The sequence below is a fragment of the Salvelinus fontinalis genome, chromosome 12, assembly GCF_029448725.1.
Source record: "Salvelinus fontinalis isolate EN_2023a chromosome 12, ASM2944872v1, whole genome shotgun sequence".
In the NCBI taxonomy this organism is placed as follows: Eukaryota; Metazoa; Chordata; class Actinopteri; order Salmoniformes; family Salmonidae; genus Salvelinus; species Salvelinus fontinalis.
Window position 1 is genome coordinate 37,644,912 of NC_074676.1, and position 22,586 is coordinate 37,667,497.

Here is a 22,586-nt window from a genome sequence, read left to right on the forward strand (position 1 = left end):
AGACAAAACAAATGGAAAATGAAAAGTGAATCGGTGATGGCTAGAAGGCCGGTGACGTCGACCGCCAAACGTTGCCCGAACAAGGAGAGGGACCGACTTCGGCGGAAGTCGTGACACTTACAGTGCCATCAAAGTATTCATACCCCTTGACTTATTCCACATTTTGTTGTGTTACAACCTGAATTCAAAATGGATTAAATAAAAACAATTCTCACCCATCTACACACAATACTTCATAATGACAGTGACATTTTTGCTAATTTATTGAAAATTCAATACAGAAATATTGAATTTATATAAGTATTCACACCCCTGAGTCAATACATGTTAGTATCACCTTCAGCAGCGATTACAGCTGAGTCTTTCTGGGTAAGTCTCTCTCTAAGCACTTTGCACACCTGGATTGTACAATATTTGCACATTTATTATTTTTCAAAGTCTTCAAGCTCTCTTAAGTTGGTCATTGCTAAACAGCCATTTTCAAGTCTTGCCATAGATTTTCAAGCCATAGATTTTCAGAAACATTCAATGTCATAACATGATGCATCCACCACCATGCGTGGCACTCAGTGATGTGTTGGAATTGCCTCAAACAACCCTATTCTGTACAGACTTCCTTCCTCCCTAAATTGGGGGGGGCTATGTACAGAAATTGCTGTAATTTCTAAACGGTTCACCCGATATGGATGAAAATAATCTCAAATTAAAGCTGACTGCCTGTACTTTAACTTCATAGTCATTGTTTGATTTCAAACTTTGAAAAGAAAAAATGCTTCACTGTCTCAAAAATGTAAAGAGGGCACTGTAATTCATATATGCCTAAAAGTACTGTAGAGCTCTTTTTACTTGCACACAATATAGCTGGATCGCCCCATCCTTCCCCTAGGCGTTCACCACCCTGCAGCACCCCAACACATCCCACTCAGCTTTAGGATCTTAGTGAAACATTCATTATTGGTTTCAGGTGTTAGGCCAGGGCCAGAGTGACAACCAACAGTACGGCAGACCCCCAGGGCCAGGACTGAGCAGCCCAGCAGCTAGGGATTGCCTAAATAGGTAGCTCCCCTGACGTGGGCATGTTTTCAATACAGACTATTTTTGTCGGACAGTATTCCATAGAAGGCATCCATACCTTGTGAAAGTTGCAAAGTATACCCTTAATCTTGGTAGAAATCAAATCTAGTGATACATAACTTGACATTTCTGCCATCCATTGTGACATTGTGTGAGGATAACCAACCATCCAATTAATGGCAATGCATTTCTTAGCTGCTATAAATGCTAGGCTACACAATTTTATCTGGTAAGTATCAACATTTCCAAGTAAACAAGGAGAAGGGAGAATCTGTAGACCTGCTGAGTTAAAAGAACATACTCTTTGCCAGAATTCAGCCAGCCTTCACAAGAGCATAACATATGCAAATAAGTCCTCTTGTGTTTTACACCTCCAGCAGAGGAATGAGTGATTTGAAATTTGCAAAACGTTCTAAAAACCTGTTTTTGCTTTTTCATTGTGGGGTATTGTATGTAGATTGAGGGGGGGGGGGGGGGAAATATTGAATCCATTTTAGAATAAGGCTGTAACGTAAAAAATTGTGGAAAAAGGGAAGGGGTCTGAATACTTTTCGAATGCACTGTATGTATCTATTCATCATCATCAATAGTGTCTCCCAGGTCTTCCTTACATTTTTGTTGTACATGTTTTGTATCATCAGGAAAAGCCTCTCAACCCTTGATACAATGTGGAACTAAACTTTGGAGGTTTGTCAGACTTCCTTAAAATAGTTTCAATCTTTGAAGCTTCTGGCTTGTCCAGTGTTTGCTGCACAGAGTGAATAAAGTGTTGCATCTGCAAAAGTTCACCTTGGTGATGCCACAGACTGGTCTTCCCTGGTTGCCTGACCCTGCTGAGACCCCTGTCAACATCTGATCCTGCTATAAAGCATGACAAAGAATTACCTTGGTGTACATTTATACATTGATTCTATTCTTGGATAATATAATGGTTCAATAATTGAAGTTACCATTATTCCCAGATCCCAGACTGTAGCTTTAAGCTGCAGTCATGTAGCTACTGTAGGCCTACCATTAACTCAAGATGGAACTTTGTATCAATTCACTGATTGTTATAATATACTGAAAAATTCACTAGTCTTCCCTGGCCGTCTGACCCTGCTGGGACTCCTGTCACCATCTGATGCTGCTAAGACATGATGAGCATTGTGTTGTGTACTGACTGTGCACCATGACATTGAAGCCTGTAGAGCTGTTTAAGCCGTGTCGGTGTGAAAAGTAGGGAATTAGCTAGGGAAACTGACAGATTAATAATGTTACTTTGCTATATTGACTGTAATAAAAAACTCACATTAAGCTGTCAAAAAACATAAATATTTGTCTTCATTCGTATGGCCACTGGTTTCATCAGTTGATTTAGGTCTAATGTGATTGAGGCTTAAGTTAGTAAGCTAGCTAACGTTAGCCAACTTTTGGCTAGCTCTAATGGTAGCTACATCAACTGGTGAAAACTAGCCAAGTTAATTTACTTCTGTTGAAACAGGACAAAACAAAGGCTACAAAATATTTCCATACACACAACAGCTGTAAGATACTGCTACCTGACAGATACTGAGATAGCTAGAGGCTATCGCTGAACTGTTTGTGGTAGCTACTGTAGCAAAATCATTCAATTCAGACAGAACTTCAGTCGAGAGGGGATGAAACATTAGCTACTTCCTGTTAATAAGTCAAATAGCAGTTACCTTGCATCAGTCAAATAAAGAGTAGCCAATTTTTGCACTGCTTGCTTTTACAACTCAGAGAAAATGCCCAACACACACAGACAGCACCTGCCTCTGTTCTTCTCTCCCATAAGCCAGCGTTTCAGAAGCTTTGCCTTCACACAGCCTGTCTGCACGTTCTGTGGTGTCCGCGTGGTCCTAAATCCAGCCGGATGAGACCGCCAAACAGCCTACCTGACCACCCTTAATGTATCACAGTACAATGTTGAAACTGGGGGGGACAAAAATGCAATTTCAGAATGTGGTGGGGTCATGTCCCCAGTGAAAATTGGGCCGCTAATTTGTAAACATTTCTAAAAACAGAATTCCACTTTGACATTATAGGCTATTGTGTATAGGCCAGTGACACAAAATCTCAATTTAAACCATTCCAAATCCAGGCTGTAACACAACAAAATGTGTAAAAGTCAAGGAGTGTGAATACTTTCTGAAAGCACTGTATATCCAAAACAGAAGTGAGCCGGTTGTTTCACAAGTGAGCCGGTTGTTTCACAAGTGAGCCGGTTGTTTCACAAGTGAGCCGGTTGTTTCACAAGTGAGCCGGTTGTTTCACAAGTGAGCCGGTTGTTTCACAAGTTAGCCGGTTGTTTCACAAGTTAGCCGGTTGTTTCACAACCAAAAGTTGGTCAACGCTTTGTTCACCACAGATGGCAGGTAGCAGATTTAGCAAATTAGTAAATTGTACAGCAGGAACATAGTTATGTGTTTTCTCCCTTTTATACTTGTCCACAGTCCACATGCTTTTTTTTCACACAACTGTGTGTCGAATTTGTGTGCTCACTAAAAGCCTATCACTGTTTCTTTCCTCTAGTTTTTATAAGGCAGGGAACAACTTTTCCATATAGGGGTCTGAGGTGTTGTCACACTTGAGCCTGAAGCAACTTCCTGTTTGGATGAGAAGTGAACTACACCCTAGCTTGCGGCAGTACAAAAGAGCAGAAGGACCTTTCCTTACCTTTGGCAGTACAGTGCAGAGCAGTCAAAAAGTAGCCTATTTGAGGACCTAAAGGAAGACCTACATTTTAGCTGCTGTCTCATGATGTGAAGATAGGCCTTTTATCTTCTCCATCACCATCTTCTTCTTGGTCTTATTTGGAGTGAAGTTTTCCTCAATTTCAGGAAGATTCCAAATGTTTTTCACCTTAGTCATAGACTGTTTTCTCTGCAAGCATATCTCATATCTCCCTCACTAGCTTTAAGCACCAGCTGTCAGGGCAGCTCACAGTTCACTGCACCTGTACATAACGCATCTGTAAACAGCCCATCTATCTACCTCATCCCCATACTGTAATTATTTATTTATCCTGCTCCTTTGCACCCCAGTATCTCTACTTGCACATTCATCTTCTGCACATCTACCATTCCAGTGTTTAATTGCTATATTGTAATTACTTCGCCACCATGGCCTATTTATTGCCTTACCTCCCTTATCTTACCTCATTTGCACTCACTGGATATAGACTTTTTGTTTTCTTTTGTTCTACTGTATTATTGACTGTATGTTTTGTTTATTCCATGTGTAACTATGTTGTTGTATGTGTCGAATTGCTATGCTTTATCTTGGCCAGGTCGCAGTTGCAAATGAGAACTTGTTCTCAACTAGCCTACCTGGTTAAATAAAGGTGAAATAAAAAAAATAAAGGTGAAATAAAAAGCGGTACTGGAGCACCAAGTATAGGACAAAGGCTCCTTAACAGCATCTACCCCCAAGCCACAAGACTGCTGAACAAGACCCCCCACCTCCTCTCCATTTGTTTTGTGCACAGCTGCTACTCGCTGTTTATTATCTATGCATAGTCACTTCACCCCTACCTACATGTACAAATTACCTGGACCCCCTGTATATAGCCTCGTTATTGTTATTTTGTTTACTTTTTATAATTTTTTACTTTAGTTTATTTGGTAAATATTTTCTTAACCAACAGTGCAGTTTAAGAAGAGTTAAGGGCTTGTAAGTAAGCATTTCACGGTAAGGTCTACAAGTCACAATATGCTAACTAAATGAAAACATTCTGCCTAATGGTGTTAATAGGTGTCTCTTTCTAGATCTGCGTGAGATAGATGGATGGACAGTTGTCCACCATCCACCAGGAGACACAAAAGCCTAGGAAATGGATACTAGCTAGCAATTCTACTGTTTCTGTTCTGTTGATCTCACTTCACATGATGGAATATTGAATTACATATCCTTTGTAGTGACTGCCCTCCCCATCTTTTACAATCATGTAAAAAACAATCATGCTTTTTATTTCTCTCTCATTGTAATCACATGAAAGTCATTAGTTTATTACTCTCATTAAGATGGCTGACATCTAGCCCTAAGTGCTCATATCAATCACAATGCAGCAGCCTATGAAATAGTTCAAAAGCAGGCTCTGGTCCCCTGGGTTTGGCGCTATGGTGGCTTATCATATGGGGCTTTTACTGTCCAGCGCCCTGCTGGGTGCTTTGATGAGAATGGCTGGGGAATTCTGCCATCAAAGCCCAATGGAGATGGAAGTGATTTGTCCCATAGCCTCTGATGTGGCAGGAGAACTGGAAAACTGGAGCACCCTGCCCTGCTCTGTCTATGACTGACTGCTAGCTTAGCCTGTTCTGTTGTGCCGCCAATAATGAATAGGTCTTTTGCCTGCAGTGAAGCCTAGTGCTGCCTAGTGCTTACACTGTGTCAATATTTACTGTCCTCTCCCTGCTACTCGAAAGCTGGCTGACAGGTGTAGTTAATTTTTCACTGGTGGAGGCGTGTTGGATAAACAATATTATTTCAGGTCTTGGTTATGTGGTGGATTCTTTAGCATTAATAATACATTATCTATTATGATTTATTATTAACATTCCAGACCCCTTTCAGACAGGAAATGGCTCTATTTCTATTGCTTCTATAGCCATGATTTGGTCTGTATGAGGGTGAATAAGCCTAGGCCTAATTATAGAGAGGTGGTCCAGTGTTGAGGTCCGTGTCAGCTCGGCCCATTTGTGCTGGGTGGTCTGTGGGCAGATGGTGAGTTATTCCTCCCTCCTCTCCCCTCTCTGTTCTCTCCCACCGAGGGGCGGTGAGGATCAGGAGGCTCGCCCATCCGGAGCCTGTCGCCTCTCATTAGGCAACCAGGCCTGAGAAAAACAGAGAGATGCCTGGCCCCCAAAACATAGCCCAGCGCGTGTGTGTGTTTGGCCACAGAGCTTGGCCCCTGTGGCCTAGTTTCATTAGCAGCATTCAGTCACTTTGCAAGTATTCAGTCACTTTGCCATGAGACTCGAAATTGGGCTCCGGTGCATTCTGTTTCCATTGATCATCCTTGAGATGTTTCTACAACTTGATTGGAGTCCACCTGTGGTAAATTCAATTGATTGGACATGTTATGGAAAGGCACACACACCTGTCTATATAAGGTCCAACAGTTGACAGTGCATGTCAGAGCAAAAACCAAGCCATGAGGTTGAAGAAATTGTTCGTAGAGCTCCGAGACAGGATTGTGTTGAGGCACAGATCGGGGGAAGGGTACCAAAACATTTCTGCAGCATTGAAGGTCCCCAAGAACACAGTGGACTCCATCATTCTTAAATGGAAGAAGTTTTAAACTATCAAGACTTCCTAGAGCTGGCCACCCGGCCAAACTGAGAAATCGGGGGAGAAGGGCCTTGGTCAGGGAGGTGACCAAGAACCCGATGGTCACTGACAGAGCTCTAGAGTTCCTCTATGGAGATGGGAGAACCTTCCAGAAGGACAAACATCTCTACAACACTCCACCAATCAGGCCTTTATGGTAGAGTGACCAGACAGAAGCCACTCCTCAGTAAAAGGCACTTGACAGCCCATTTGTAGTCTTTGGCCTGAATGCCAAGTGTCACGTCTAGAGGAAACCTTGGATCATTCCTACTGTGAAGCATGGTGGTGGAAGCATCATGCTGTGGGGGTGTTTTTCACCTGAAAATAGCTGTACGGCAACGTTCCTCATCCAACCTGATAAAGCTTAAGAGGATCTGCAGAGAAGAATGGGGAAAAACTACCCAAATACAAGTGTGCCAAGCTTGTAGCGTCATCCCGAAGAAGACTCAAGGCGACTCAAGGAGGAAAGGGTCTGAATCCTTATGTAAACGTAACAAAACGTAACAAAATGTGAAAAAGTCAAGGGGTATTTACACACACAATACCAGTCAAAAGTTTGTACACATATACTCACTCAAGGGTTTTACTTTATTTGTACAATTTTCTACATTGTAGAATAATAGTTAAGACATCAAAACTATGAAATAACACATGGAATCATGTAGTAACCAGAAAAGTGTTAAACAAATCAACATTTATTTGAGATTCTTCAAAGTAAGAAGGAAAGAAATTCTACAAATTAACTTTTAACAAGGCACACCTGTTAATTGAAACACATTCCAAGTGACTACCTCATGAAGCTCGTTGACAGAATGCCAAGAGTGTGCAAAGCTGTCATCAAGGGTGGCTACTTTGAAGAATCTCAAATATAACATCTTTTGGGGTTTTGTTTAACACTTTTTTGGTTACTACATGATTCCATATGTGTTATTTCGTAATTGTTATGTCTTCAATATTATTCTACAATGTAGAAAATAGTAAAAATAAAGAAAAACCCTGGAATGAGTAAGTGTGTCCAAACTTTTGACTGGTACTGTATATGATAGGATGTGTGGACATTATGTACAGTATATTGATATACTATCAATTCTATCTGAAGAATACGTGGATAGAATAGTAAATGTACAGCAATAGTTGAATAGGATAGCCTTGACTAAAATACAGTATATACATATGAAGTGGGTAAAACCATATGTAAACATTATTAAAGTGACCAGTGTTCCATGACTATGTACATAGGGCAGCAACCTCTAAGGTGCAGGTTTGAGAAACCGGGTGGTAGCCGGCAAGTGTCAGCGACTAAAGTTCCGGGCAGGGTACTGGGTGAAGGCCGGCTTGTGGTGACTATTTAACAGTCTGATGGCCTTGAGATATAAGCTGTTTTTCAGTCTCTCAGTCCCAGCTTTGATGCACCTGTACTGACCTCGTGTTCTGGATGGTAACGGGGTGACCAGGCCGTGACTCAGGTGCTGTAGATAACCTGGAGGCTAGGCAGATCGTTCCATTCTCTGCAGAGCACTGTGGTTGCGGACAGTGCAGTTGTCGTACCAGGTGGTGATACAGCCCGACAGGATGCTCTCCAGGGTGCATCTGTAGAAGTTTGTTAGGGTCTTAGGAGCCAAGCCGAATTTCTTCAGCCTCCTGAAGTTGAAGAGGCACTGTTTTGCGCCTTCTTCACCTCACTCCGTGTGGGTGGACCATTTCAGATTGTCAGTGATGTGTACAACGAGGAACTTGACGTTTTTCATCTCCCCCACTGCGGCCCAGTCGATGTGGATAGGGGGGTGCTCCTCTGTTGTTTTCTGAAGTCCACGATCAGCTCCTTCGTTTTGTTCACATTGAGAGGTTATTTTCCTGGGATGCACAGAATAAAGCATATATGTGTAGGCTTACAGTTAGCTTATTATTGTGGGATTTGTGTGTGTGTTTGTTCGGAAAACAACCTGTGTGATTGAATGGACAGATTAGGTCTACTTCAGCCCCTGCATTTGAAATGTCCAAATTAAACACTATATGGTTTGTCTGCGACAGTCATGATTCCATTCCTTTTATTGGGGGTTTGTGGTTTTGATTTCATAAAAACTGTGTTTTCTTCTAAAAGCATATTATACGTGGATTGCTCACATTGTAATTTAATCCCCTGACGCCTCCTATAACTGCAATTAGTTGTTCCCACCTCTCTCTTTGAACCACAGATAAATGTTAGTCGGGTGTGGCTGTTTCAGCTCGGTCTTATTTGAATGAAAACGAGAGGAATTAGGCTGAAAGCTTGTTAAACTGGGTTGTCATGGTTAAAAGTCTCTGTTCTGTTTGTCCTCCCTCGGGTCATTAAAGAGCTAACAGAGGTATCTCATTAATGGTTCACTTATTGTTCATCTCATTTCCCTCTTTGAACTTCCTGGAATAGATGTGATCCCTACCGGCAGTGTAATTGATGGGGGTTGTAAAGTCCTGTTATGCCGTTTCTCTCTGGGAAGTCAATATAGTGTATATCAGGGACTAGAATTAGCAGTCAGTAGGTGTGTTTCTCCCATCATTGAAATTCATTGACAGTGTCATGTGCTTTAATACTGTACAATGCTGTACTGTGTGATCAAGATTTGAATGATGTGATGCTTAGCTACCCAGACACCAAATGATTCAGTCATCGCAACTAAGCTTTTAAAAGCATACAGTATAGATTGGGGTCAAGTTCAATTCAGTTTGCATGGTGAAATGTGATCCTCTATTTAGCAATGTGCAATGCAGTTGATGGGATACTTCCTCTTGAAGAGATACCTAGAGATACCTAGAGATTCCAATAATGATGATTGTTATTGCCGTATGTAGTTGTGGTCTCACCCCTCGCTCTCTCTGTTTTTCTCTCTGTCAGTCACAGCGCTGTTAAGGAAGCTGAAACAGCAATCCAGAGAAAGTGTGGCGGACAAGAGGCCAAAGTTACTGAACGCCCTCAAAGAGGTACGGCACTGAGTCTCTCTCTCTCTCTTTCCCCTGTTGTTATTTAATATCCCTGATCCCTTGTAGTTTATTTGAGGTGTAAAAAGGCTTCTGAAGTCTGCAATTTCCACTTAACTACCCCTACAAAAATGTCTACATAATAATTTAGATTTCCTGTTGCTGCAGGATTATTTCCCTGATGTAGCAAACTGTCTTAAATTAAATTAAGATCCTACCTCTGTATATCTTGTATCCCCATCTTGTCTTTAGCCTGTATCCTCTGCTCCCTTCCTCTACCCTTCCCATCTTTCTCCTTTTCTCAAATGAAGCATGATTTATTGTGCTGCGGTGCAGGCTCTGTACTTGCTCCTCCTAGTCAGAAATGCCACTCCGCTGGACACACACACAGACCCAGGCGCTATCAGTCACTCAGTCACACACTAACTACTGTCATCACAACAAAGCACCCCCAGAGAACAACCCTCTACATGCAGTAAATATGCCCTCTCCCTAGCCACCTACGCTCAGGGATTATGCAGACAGCAACATGGGAAAACCTGCATGGGTCAACCTGAATGAAAGGTGACATTCTCATAAACATTCTAACGACACAGGGGGAGGCAGATTATCCACTCCACACACACACTTGCACACGCACACACACAGTTGATAGTCTGGGCTTTGGGGAGCCTTGCAGCACTGTGGCTGGCATGATGTTGTCGAGGGAACTCTGTGGGCATAAACATCTGGTGCCCTGGGCATGAGCCACTACCAGGTCAGTTGTGACTCCCCAAGAGGATGAACCTGAGTGATGAAGAGAAGGAGAGAGCGATGGAGGAAAGGGATGAAAGAGCAGTTCTCTCCCGTGTTAGATGAGATGATATTATCATTCCTGTGATATCAGAGAGAGATTCTCTCTTAACTCCAGGGGATTATATTTCTCAGAGATGTGATGCGTTATTATTAATATTACATCACGGGAAGTTTTATTTCTGGTCAGTACTGTGAGATTAGGTGGGCCAGCTGTGTCATTTCAGAGCATTTTAACTACATATTGGATTCTAAACTCATTGAAGAAAATGAGGCTCAACTAGGCTATCTTTGATATGGTAATGTCTGTCAGGTCTACTCTTCCTCTGTTACTCTGGTGTATTTTGATTGATAATGAAATTGATATTCTGTTTCTTTCCAGCTGGGAGACTTTTACTTGGAGCTTCACTGGGACTTTCAAAGCTGGGGTGAGTTTGCTTTGCATTCCACACAAGTACATGATCAAATTACCCACAACCAGGCCTACTCACTACAACTAACCAGTTTCTTTTTAACGACAGAGTGCATCTACTTAGATTAAAGTTGAAATACTAGCATGGTTGACATTGTTAAACAGAGTGTGTTTGTGTTAATGTGGTGCTATCTCTAAGAGAGTCCAGCTATGTGGGTGTCAGTGAGTGCTCTCTGCCTAGCTGGTTGGGAATAGAGGGATGCTGAGAGATTGTTTACAAGCCTGAGGTAATCCTCTGGAGGGAGTGGCTCGCCCCTCTCCACCCTGACAGAAAGACAGACACTCCCCCTGGTGGTGGCAATACATCATTACAACATCCCACCACCAGCATTACTAAGGCCTATTAACTTGTACATCAATCAATCAATCAATCAATCAATCAATCAATCAATCAAATGTAATGTAATGTATTTTATAAAGCCCTTTTTACAGTGGTTATACAGAAATCCAGCCTAAAACCCCAAAGAGCAAGCAATGCAGATGTAGAAGCACAATGTCTAGGAAAAACTGCTCTTAAACGCTAGTAAAACCAAATGCATGCTTTTCAACCGTTCGCTGCCTGCACCCGCACGCCCGACTAGCATCACCACCCTGGACGGTTCCGACCTAGAATATGTGGACATCTATAAGTACCTAGGTGTCTGGCTAGACTGCAAACTCTCCTTCCAGACTCATATCAAACATCTCCAATCCAAAATCAAATCTAGAGTCGGCTTTCTATTCCGCAACAAAGCCTCCTTCACTCACGCCGCCAAACTTACCCTAGTAAAACTGACTATCCTACCGATCCTCGACTTCGGCGATGTCATCTACAAAATAGCTTCCAATACTCTACTCAGCAAACTGGATGCAGTTTATCACAGTGCCATCAGTTTTGTTACTAAAGCACCTTATACGACCCACCACTGCGACCTGTATGCCCTAGTCGGCTGGCCCTCGCTACATGTTCGTCGTCAGACCCACTGGCTCCAGGTCATCTACAAGGCTATGCTAGGTAAAGTGCCGCCTTATCTCAGTTCACTGGTCACGATGGCTACACCCACCCGTAGCACGCGCTCCAGCAGGTGTATCTCACTGATCATCCCTAAAGCCAAAACCTCATTTGGACGCCTTTCCTTCCAGTTCTCTGCTGCCTGCGACTGGAACGAATTGCAAAAATCTCTGAAGTTGGAGACTTTTATCTCCCTCAACAACTTTAAAAATCTGCTATCCGAGCAGCTAACCGATCGCTGCAGCTGTACATAGTCCATCTGTAAACTACCCACCCAATTTACCTACCTCACCCCCCATACTGCTTTTATTTATTTACTTTTCTGCTCTTTTGCACACCAGTATCTCTTCTTGCACATGATCACCTGATGATTTATCACTCCAGTGTTAATCTGCTAAATTGTAATTACTCGATTTATTGCCTACCTCATGCCTTTTGCACACATTGTATATAGATTCTCTTTTTTTTCCTACCATGTTATTGACTTGTTTATTGTTTACTCCATGTGTAACTCTGTGTTGTTGTCTGTTCACACTGCTATGCTTTATCTTGGCCAGGTCGCAGTTGCAAATGAGAACTTGTTCTCAACTAGCCTACCTGGTTAAATAAAGGTGAAAAAACAACAACAAAAAAAACACAATGTCTAGATACCTAGAGAGGAACCGGGCTCCAAGCGGTGGCCAGTCCCCTTCTGGCTGTGCTGGGTAGCGATTATAACATTGTCATTAATGCCATATCGTTCTTCAAAATGTTAAAACGTTCATAAATTACCAGCAGGGTCAAACAATAATTTATAGAGGTTGCAAAAGATCAGCACCTTAGGAGTAAATGCCATTTGGCTTTTCATAGCCGAGCATTCAGAGGTCGAGCGCAAGAGAGAGAATCAATTAATCTTATTTTTAGATGCGTTATTCACGTAATGCCTATCGTTTCTTGGAATAATTTATAGAGAAAATAATGTTACAAATGTCCCAAATGACTTTGGCTGAATGTCCAGTGTAAGTCGAGTGTGTTCACATGTCTCTGTCCATGTTACATATTGACCTGCTTGTAAAGATTGTGTGACTGTTCACAACAGTAAAGAAAGGGATCCTGATTGTGTGAGTTGGTAGAATTTGACAGGGGATGGAGCAAAGTGCACCTGTGTGGCAAGGGCTCAAATGCAAAGAATGCATTGGAAGATGCCTTTTAAATTATCACTGTTCAGGAGGGTGAAACATCACAGAACATTCAGATGGAATTGTATAGTGCAGAACAGATTTAACAGAGAATTGTGCCAGCTCTGTTCATTCCATTTCTATCTGCAACATTCTAAACGTTTCACCTCAGACATTGAGACACCAGGACCCCAGCAGTCCTTTTCAATATTCTGGGGATAAAACAGACACGTTGTCCAGTCTGTACTAGTGCAGATCAAAGGGAATTGTTTTCCTCTCAGAGAGAGGTGCACTGCTGGCAAGCATGGCATTTGTAGGCTCTGTTCCAATATCCATGCTGGCATACTTATATATACATTAGAATTAAGCAATATAGCCCGAGGGCGTGTGGTATATGGCCAGTATACCAGGGCTGTTCTTATGCAAGACGGAATGCGGAGTGCCTTGATACAGCCCTTAGCCGTGGTATATTGGCAATATACCATAAACCCCCGAGGGGCCTTATTGCTATTATAAACTGGTTACCAACGTAATTAGCCGTAAAAATAAATGTTTTGTCATGCCCATGGTATACGGTCTGATATAATCTAGAGGCGAAAGAAACACACAACTATGTAGGCGAGGTGCTGGCTAGCGGAGTGGAAAACTTAAAAAAAGAAAGGAGAGCCGCACACTCTAGAAGCTGATGCAAAAATATTTTATGTCCAACGTTTCGACAGACAAGCTGTCTTCATCAGGGTATAATGACAAACACTGCGAGATGACTCGTTTATATAGTGTCAAAAGACACACACAGGTGTCTGTAATCATGGCAGGGTGTGGCCTGATATCATTGGTTAATTCTCATATATTAAAATAGCATACAAAAAACATAAATGGATAGCGTACGATCATAGATACAATTTGGCTACATAAGCCTACAAACATTTACAATAGCAAAATCACAATAATCACAAGAATGGCTTCAGATGAAGGTCTACGTTGGGAGCAAGGGTCTTTAAATTAAAGATCCGGGCAGCCTCTAAATAAATTGTCGAGGTCACCCCCTCTCCTAGGGACGGTGACATGTTCGATGCCATGTCACCCTCCCTAGGAGAGGGGGGGACCTCGACAATTTGTCGAAATGTTGGACATAAAATATTTTCGAATCTGAGCTCCTAGTGTGCGGATCTCCTTTATTTTTTAAAAATACGGTCTGATATACCACGGCTTTCAGCCAATCAGCATTTAAGGCTCGTACCACCCAGTTTATAATGAAGCAATATAGTACAGCATGCAAACGTAATTATTGGAACATGGGCAATAGCGTGGTGCCCTCCAAGGGTCAGAAGTGGTCTCAAATCCGATTTGCACATAACCTAAATCAGTCACATAATACCTTCCGCATCTCTTTTATAGTTCTGTAACTGAGATCTTGATAAGGTGTAGGACTTTGGAAATCATTATTTAATGACAGTCTGGTGGAGGCTTGTAAAGAGTGTTAAATATTAAACTGCAGAACTGCATATGCCTGTGCAGGTATGGGCTCTGAAAGGGGGAATATAGGAACTTTGAAGTGGTTGGTGATGATCATTATTAAGGCGTTTCTAAACTTAGGACCATCTATTTCCCCATGTTGCAGTGCCTTTGCTTTCCCGGATCCTGCCCTCTGACGCCTGTAAGATCTACAAACAGGGGATCAACATCAGGTGAGTCAAGTCATCCCTTGTTTTTATGATGTCGTAACAAGCAACAATTTGCTTGAAGATCATTGTAACAAATAAGCATGTCAAACAGATTACAACACGTAATAAAGAGACGGGTGTGCCATCATGGATCACTGATTCATTGACCAGTACTGTACTGGTCTCAGCTGTTACAACCTGTTTAAAGTTTGTCCACACACACACAATGCACAATGTTGCTTCTCCTCCTCCGCAGCTCAAAATCGATACACTGTTCTTCACCAATCTTTAGCTTTGGTTGGGTGCCAGTCTGTTTCTCCTTCAGCCATCTTGTCGTAGTCTTGGTAGGGCAGAGATGCAGTTTCGTTAAATGCAGAAACAGTCAGGAATTGAGTTTTTCCCTATGGACAAACCCAAGGAGCCACCTCTGTCCAACAACATTAGACTGGTGCTTCTCCTGAGTGATGACCTCAGCTTTAGTATTATACTGAAAAAGTCAATGAGATATGGTAAAACCCACGATAATAAAGGTCAATATGCCTTGATAAAACCCTTTATTGAAGCCCTTTCAAGCTTTTAGAGCCCTTTTCAGTTCAGTAAAAATTCCTGGCCTTGAACACTACACCCTCTCCCAGCTTCATGGGCTTCTGTAAAGCCAACCCCAGCACGGTGGCTAATGACAAGAACGGTTAACTAGAGTGTGAAATCGGTTCTTGCACTGCTGTGACTGAGCAGCACGGCATCTGTTTGCAGATCTATTACCTCGTCATCCCTCTCCAAATAATTACACTTAGATAGAGAGAACCAGCACCTACCCTAACCCTACAGACTCCATTATAATTGGCCCAGCGCCAAGTCGTCACATTCAATTATTCCCCATCCAGTAGCAAAACACGATTCACCAGTTGGACTATACAGAATACAGTAAGGTTATCTGGCTTAATTGTTAGCAGGCTGGTTAATGTATGCTGTGGTGCTAAGCTTTACAAGCCTCAGTGTTCATTGACAAGAAGCCAGGTTCAGACTGTGTTGTTCTTCAAAGGGCCTGAATTTTACCACACGCAGCTCTGGCGTACCGTGATACACACACACACGCACACGCACACAGAGACAGACAAATGAAAGGGTTTTCAGGCATTGCTAGGTTACTTGCCTCACAAATTGCCACCCCTCCTCCCCAATTCTCCCCTGCTCTGAATCTATGCAACGCTGGAGATTCAGGGATAATTATTCTCAGACACATGAAAGTGTGTGCATGTTGTGGTGAGTGGGTGGTGAAGAAAGTTCTCTAACAGGCTTTCAAAATGTCCGTTGGAGAGGGGGGCCAAGGCATAACTTAATTTACATTCCAATGGTTGAAAGTCTCCGCTCTGTCGTACCTCTCACTCTCCCTTTCATGTCTATGTGCAGCACATATAATTGTTTAGTTACTTATCTTTGTTGTCACACCTCATTTCTCCACTACTTCTTGAAACTAGCTTTTCTCGGAAAACATAGAAATGGGTTGTCTCCCATGGCAACCATTAAAGCAAAATTCGTCTGAGCTTTTAGAAACCAGCATACGTATGAACTGGAGGCAATATGTGCTGCTTTAATGTGCTGATACTGGTGCTATTGACATTATATTGACCCATGAAGTGGTTTGAAATTCAACCTTTCTTTCTCTATGATCATAGACTGGACACCACTCTCATAGACTTCACAGATATGAAGTGCCAACGTGGTGACCTCAGCTTCATCTTCAATGGTGACGCCATCCCCTCGGAGTCCTTTGTGGTGCTGGACAATGAACAGAAGGTGTACCAACGGATACACCACGAGGTGAAACACACGACTTGATGCTGAAGTTGTTGTTTTTGCACTTCTCTAGCTAATGACCCTGACAGTTTTTTATTCCTCCTTTAAAAACGGGGCACCTAGCTTCTGAATTCTGTGAGCCCTGTTTTTGTGAAGTGTGTGTGTGTGTGCAGAAGACCAACGTGGTGGTGGCTCCTTGTGTTCCAGGAGTCAGAGATGGAAACAGAGGAAGAGGTGGACATCCTTATGAGCAGCGATGTTTACTCTGCCACTCTCTCCACCAAGTCCATCACCTTCTCCAGAGCCCAGACCGGCTGGCTGTTCCGAGAGGACAAAACGGTTGATTTATACATCTCTGTCTCTCTCTGTCAAATTCTAAAATGTATCTTTCTCAGAATTAGGGAAGTGGCGGTCATTATATTTTGTCAGTCGGTGATTGTCAAGCAAATAACTGCCGGTCTCACTGTAATTGACCATTAATTAACATAAACATATTTAGCATCTCCTGGCTTCTACGCATAACCTACAAGCCACTGATGTAGACCTTTGGAACATTTACATTTTAAAAAGTCTAATAAATCAATTTAATATAGCCTACACATCACAATAAATGCATTATTTATTTTGGACAGGTCTAAAGAAACATGAAGAAAATGTAGTCTATTTCAGAAGAACAGTATATCATACTCTGAGTTGTCCTTAAGTTAGGTCTTGATCTGGCTATGCCATATGGCTGTGGGCTACACTAGTTCATTTAGTAGACAAAGATTTCCTTATAATTCCGTGGCATTTTTTTATAGTGTGAAGAATACAATTGAACATAGCTGAATAAAATAGAAGGGATATTTTCTCCAAACGATTTCTGAGGGAGTGCGCACATGCAGCTATTCTGTGTTGAGCTGTTAACAAAGAAACAGGTCCTCCTATATGCTTAATTTTGAGTTATTCATGCAACTTTAGTTGTGATACAAACTTTGGGTATCATTGTTTTATACATTCTAGGGCTGATGATTTGAAAAAAGTTGCATGACCGGCATGCGATTTTCTTTGTTTCTTCCGCAGGCTGCACACACTTCATCAGTCTCTCATTCACAATTTGACAAGCACTTAATAATGCCTCAGATTACCCGCCGGCGTCCCTATTGTGTGGCCGTAACGCACCTTTAAAAAAATCCATGCCTTTTGTGGCCAGTGGCCGTTGTGCTCTTGGGCTGAATATAATAATTATAATTCCCTTATCCCGGCTGCTAATCGTGTGCTCACGCACATGGTTCTCTCAGATGCCTCAATTCTTATTAGCTAATGCCCGTCACGTGATCGGGTCCTTCTCACAGGCATCGCCGCTCCGAAGTAAGATAAAAGTGAAGACCGACACATCAGCGGCGTAACTGCGCGCGTCCTTTTTTATCAAATTCCGAGGCGCATATTAAAGATGTTAAAAGAACTGTCCACATTTAGTTTTTGTCAGCCAACAAGCCGACTGGGCCTAATGAACAGCAAAAGCACTAGCCTATGTCAATCTATTATCCTCCAAAGTACAAAAGTTGACCTATTCTATTGGTTAACTTGTCCTTCTGTGCGAGAAATAAATATTCAAAACATAGTGTAACAGTTGTGGGATGTGATAGATCCCAAATGAATACAACCACTTGCATCAATTTTTTTTTTAAAGCACTGAGGTTGATGCAACAGATCAGAGCGTTTAGTTTAAAAAGTTGATAAACTATTATGCTATTTCTTAACATTATAAGCACAGCAATCCACTGTGAAAATAACGTTCTCAAAAGTGATGCAAATGCGATTATGCATGTAATGCTTTTATTATTAAGGTGCATTTTTATGGTGAGAATGATATTCCCCAAACTTGAAACTCACGCTCCACTTATGTATGTCAGTTAGGCTCTACACCCCTTGTAAAGCGGATTAATGTGCTTACTTTTAAGAAGTTATTTGCCTATTAGCTAGGCTACATGAGGTATACTATTATGATTTGAAAAAGTTGAGAGAAAAAAAGGCCTGCACTGTTTCATGCCTTACTGCACACAAGCTGGGCATCATTCACAAGTGATAGTATATCATTCACAACTGATAATATTGTCACCCATCAGACTATTCTTAATGTATTCTTGTCTTTACATATGCTAAATAATATATGTGTGAAATTAGTTTTGATTTAGAATGGACCGTTATCATGCATTGATCTGGGACCAGGGGCAGGGCAAAAAAATACATGTCATCTATGCACTTGAATAGCGAATGGAGTATACTTTTCCCATGGTTCATTTTCATGCCAGCCAGGTAGGCTATACTCCTGTTGTAAAGAGAAGCTATGTGCTTAATATTAGGAAAGTTGAGAAATAAATATAGTAGGCCTAGCCTATAGAAAGCTGATGGGATCTTCTTTTAAATAGAGGCCATCACTCTGTTTTCTCCAGCAGTTGCATAGCCTATAGAAATGTTGCACAACATGAGCTCATGGGCCCTCATTAAGTGTTTGATTTAGATTTTCGATTACATTTGCATTGATGTCAGAGTGATTAGAGGGAGAAGAGAGTGCTGAGTACCAGTCAGTTAGCAAGTTTGGTGGGCTACTTGACTGAGGTCACGACTCGTGACCAGCTGCTGTGGTGGTAATACAGTCACCGTGACTAAACGGCCACATGAAATTTGACTGAGGTCATGACTCGTGACCAGCTGCTGTGGTGGTAATACAGTCACCGTGACTAAACGGTCACGTGAAATTTGACTGAGGTCATGACTCGTGACCAGCTGCTGTGGTGGTAATACAGTCACCGTGACTAAACGGTCACGTGAAATTTGACTGAGGTCATGACTCGTGACCGTCGGTGTGGCGGTAATATAGTCACGATAACAGCCCTAGTCAGTGTGCCCTCTGCTACTCTACAGTACAGTCTTGTTATTCAATGCAGTACAGGACACCCATGTCCTTTTCACATTTCCTGTGCTATATCTCCCCTCAACGAAGTTCAAAGGAAACAGAGTAACCAAAACATAGAGGTCGTGATTGATAAACATCCAGGGAGAGCTATTATTATTGGGTTATTGCTGTTTGTCCTTTGAGGTGTATTGAAGGGAAATTGGTGACCGAGTTTTTTTTTCATGTCCTTTGTCGCTCCAGGAGCGTGTGGGGAATTTCCTGGCAGATTTCTACTTCGTGAACGGGCTGGTGCTGGAGTCACGGAAGCGTCGGGAGCACCTGACCGAGGAGGACATCCTGAGGAACAAGGCCATCATGGAGAGCCTGAGCAAAGGAGGGAACCTCATTGAGCAGAACTACGAGGTGAGCTCCGCCGTGAGGCCTTTTAGCTGCAAAACTATGAGGTGAGCTCTGCCGTGAGGCCCTCTAGCTGCAAAACTATGAGGTGAGCTCTGCCGTGAGGCCCTTTAGCTGGAGCTCTGCCGTGAGGCCCTCTAGCTGCAGAACTATGAGGTGAGCTCTGCCGTGAGGCCCTCTTGCTGCAGAACTATGAGGTGAGCTCCGCCTTGAGGCCCTCTAGCTGCAAAACTATGAGGTGAGCTCTGCCGTGAGGCCCTCTAGCTGCAAAACTATGAGGTGAGCTCTGCCGTGAGGCCTTTTAGCTGCAAAACTATGAGGTGAGCTCTGCCGTGAGGCCCTCTAGCTGCAAAACTATGAGGTGAGCTCTGCCGTGAGGCCCTTTAGCTGGAGCTCTGCCGTGAGGCCCTCTAGCTGCAGAACTATGAGGTGAGCTCTGCCGTGAGGCCCTCTAGCTGCAAAACTATGAGGTGAGCTCTGCCGTGAGGCCCTTTAGCTGGAGCTCTGCCGTGAGGCCCTCTAGCTGCAGAACTATGAGGTGAGCTCTGCCGTGAGGCCCTCTTGCTGCAGAACTATGAGGTGAGCTCCGCCTTGAGGCCCTCTAGCTGCAGAACTATGAGGTGAGTTCTGCCGTGAGGCCCTCTAGCTGCAGAACTATGAGGTGAGGCCCTCTAGTTGCAGAGTACGGGTACACTGTATGGCCACAATATAAACATTCACCCAACTAAAACATTTAACCATATTTTCACATTCATAATGTTACAGAACTTGTAACATTTTCTCTTCTCAAACCTTGTTGTGACCCAGAGCTATAGCGCCATGCTGGGCCTCTGTGCCGGCTTGGGTTCAGTCTGTGTCTAGTTCAGCAGTGGGACCTCCCAAGTTGGGGCTTTTGGCTGAAGTTCTATGCTGGGGCCTCTAACTGGAATTCTGCTGGAGTCGACTGGTATCATGTCACCTGTTATGGGTGTGAGCTGGGCGCGGTGTGCAAAGTGAAGATACTGTTTGCTTGTACCTTCAGCATAACCGCGAGTCCAGTCCTGAAACTCTCCTCTCCCGCTGGGCCCTTGGGGTAGGCCCTCTCAGACCCCACTACTTGCCACCCTTATATCACTCCCCTATAGGATCTCCTCTCCCTTCCAGTCACTTGTACCAAAACATGTCAATGAGACATGGACCACAAAGCGTCATATCTTTTCACATAGCATATGGCTTATTTGCTGTAAAACACGTCTGCGTGGTTTATTTGGAAATACTTCAGTTGGACTACTCACTCCTCTTGGGTTTCTTTATAGTTGTATTTGTTTTGCACATACTGTCTGTCAGAATGAAAACGTCTCTTCTTAACCTCATTTGTGGCATTTTGCCAGGGGAGAACGACTGCCCCCTCTCATTGAAGACACGGTTCAAGGTCGACCGCAGTACTGGAGGTATTGTTAGCAGAAAGTCGGATCCCCCATTATAGTGAATGGAAAATGCTTCTAATACACCAGATGTACAGTGCATTCGGAAAGTGTTCAGACCCCTTCACTTTTTCCACATTTTGTTACTTTACAGTCTTATTCTAAAATTGATTAAATAAAAAAAAATCCTCATCAATCTACACAAAATTCCCCATAATGAGAAAGTGAAAACAGCTTTTTAGAAACTTTTGCAAATGTATAAAACACTAACAGAAATGCCTTATTTCCATAAGTATTCAGACCCTTTGCTATGACACTCGAAATTGAGCTCAGTTGCATCCTGTTTCCATTGATCATCCTTGAGATGTTTCTACAACTTAATTGACCTGAAAATTGCTGTGCAGCAACGCTCTCCATCCAACCTGACAGAGCTTGAGAGTATCTGCAGAGAAGAATGGGAGAAACTCCCCAAATGCAGGTGTGCCAAGCTTGTAGCGTCATACCCAAGAGGATTTGAGGCTGTAATCTCCAAAGGTGCTTCAACAAAGTACTGAGTAAAGGGTCAGAATATTTATATAAATATAATATTTCTTTTGCAAACAATTCTAAAAAACAGTTTTTTCTTTGGCATTATGGGGTATTTTAGAATAAGGCTGTAACGTAACAAAATGTGCAACACGTGAAGGGGTCTGAATACTTTCCGAATGCACCGTATGTCCTTGAACCAATTATTTCAAAATTGCACGTAGAAGAATTTATAAGGATAATTTAGTTGCTAATGGCAGCCTGCTTTATCCTGGTCGGCCTTCAACTTGAGTTACTCAATGAGAGTGGGCAGCATTGAACTAGCCTGCAACGTTACTTCCTAGAGTACCTCAAACTGCACATGTTATATCTCCATAAGACGCCATCTTAACTGACTTCATTTGGTTTCAATGCGCTATTGAGTCTTCACATAGGAAGGAATGGTGTCACATGATCGATGGCTTTGTCCATTCATATCATTGCATTTTAACCCCCCTTCCACCCTTGAGCATGTATACCAGGCACCCCCCTCTAGTGATGGAAGCTCAGAGCGGCACCTTACACACCAGTGCTTTCCCTCTATTTGGCCCTATAGATCATTTGCTTTTGGAGCCCCTCCACAAAGGGAAGTCATGGCCTCACAAAGCTCAATATATGCTTTTTGGCGGCTCTGTTGTTTTCGTTAGTTTTGTCCTATCGTGAACTGGGTTTTGTGTTGTTGATGTGTCCTGTGGTATTTACTTCCTGTGGTATTGTTGTCCTTGTACTGTGGTGGTAAATGCTTTCAAGCATTTTTAATCTGTTGTCCAATTCTTTTTTTTACTGTGTATTTAACCGGTATGAAAACCTGTGAGCATTTAGGTCAAGGTCAGCTCAGTATTGAATGGGAAAAACTGCCTACACAGTCCTTCGTGCTTCCATCCATGTTTGTAGAAGTGATTCCCTGCTCAGTGGAAACCGTTTTGCAGAAGTAGGTTGAGAGAAAAATAACATGCCGAGTCCGTCCCAGCACTAACGTTCTCCTCTGTTTACTCCGACGGTGGTGGCATAGCGGGTTAGCGCGGTGCCTGGGGACACAGATAGCAGGGGGTTTAAAGCAGGGCTCTGTACTATTGACTAGGTGGATGGAG

At 42.7% G+C, this 22,586-nt stretch overlaps 1 protein-coding gene across 3 annotated transcripts in view; it reads left to right on the forward strand.

Annotated features, from left to right (window-relative positions):
- Positions 1–22,586, forward strand: part of LOC129867322 (ankyrin repeat domain-containing protein 13C-A-like) — a 62,528-nt gene that overhangs the window by 29,698 nt on the left and 10,244 nt on the right. For 2 of the 3 annotated variants that reach the window (XM_055940648.1, XM_055940647.1), the window contains 6 exons: positions 9,278–9,363; positions 10,535–10,580; positions 14,394–14,460; positions 16,113–16,257; positions 16,441–16,572; positions 19,373–19,534. In XM_055940648.1, coding sequence (XP_055796623.1) covers positions 9,278–9,363; positions 10,535–10,580; positions 14,394–14,460; positions 16,113–16,257; positions 16,441–16,572; positions 19,373–19,534 — 638 coding nt within the window. The remainder of the gene's footprint in view (positions 1–9,277; positions 9,364–10,534; positions 10,581–14,393; positions 14,461–16,112; positions 16,258–16,440; positions 16,573–19,372; positions 19,535–22,586) is intronic. The other variant, XM_055940649.1, reaches the window with a different exon arrangement.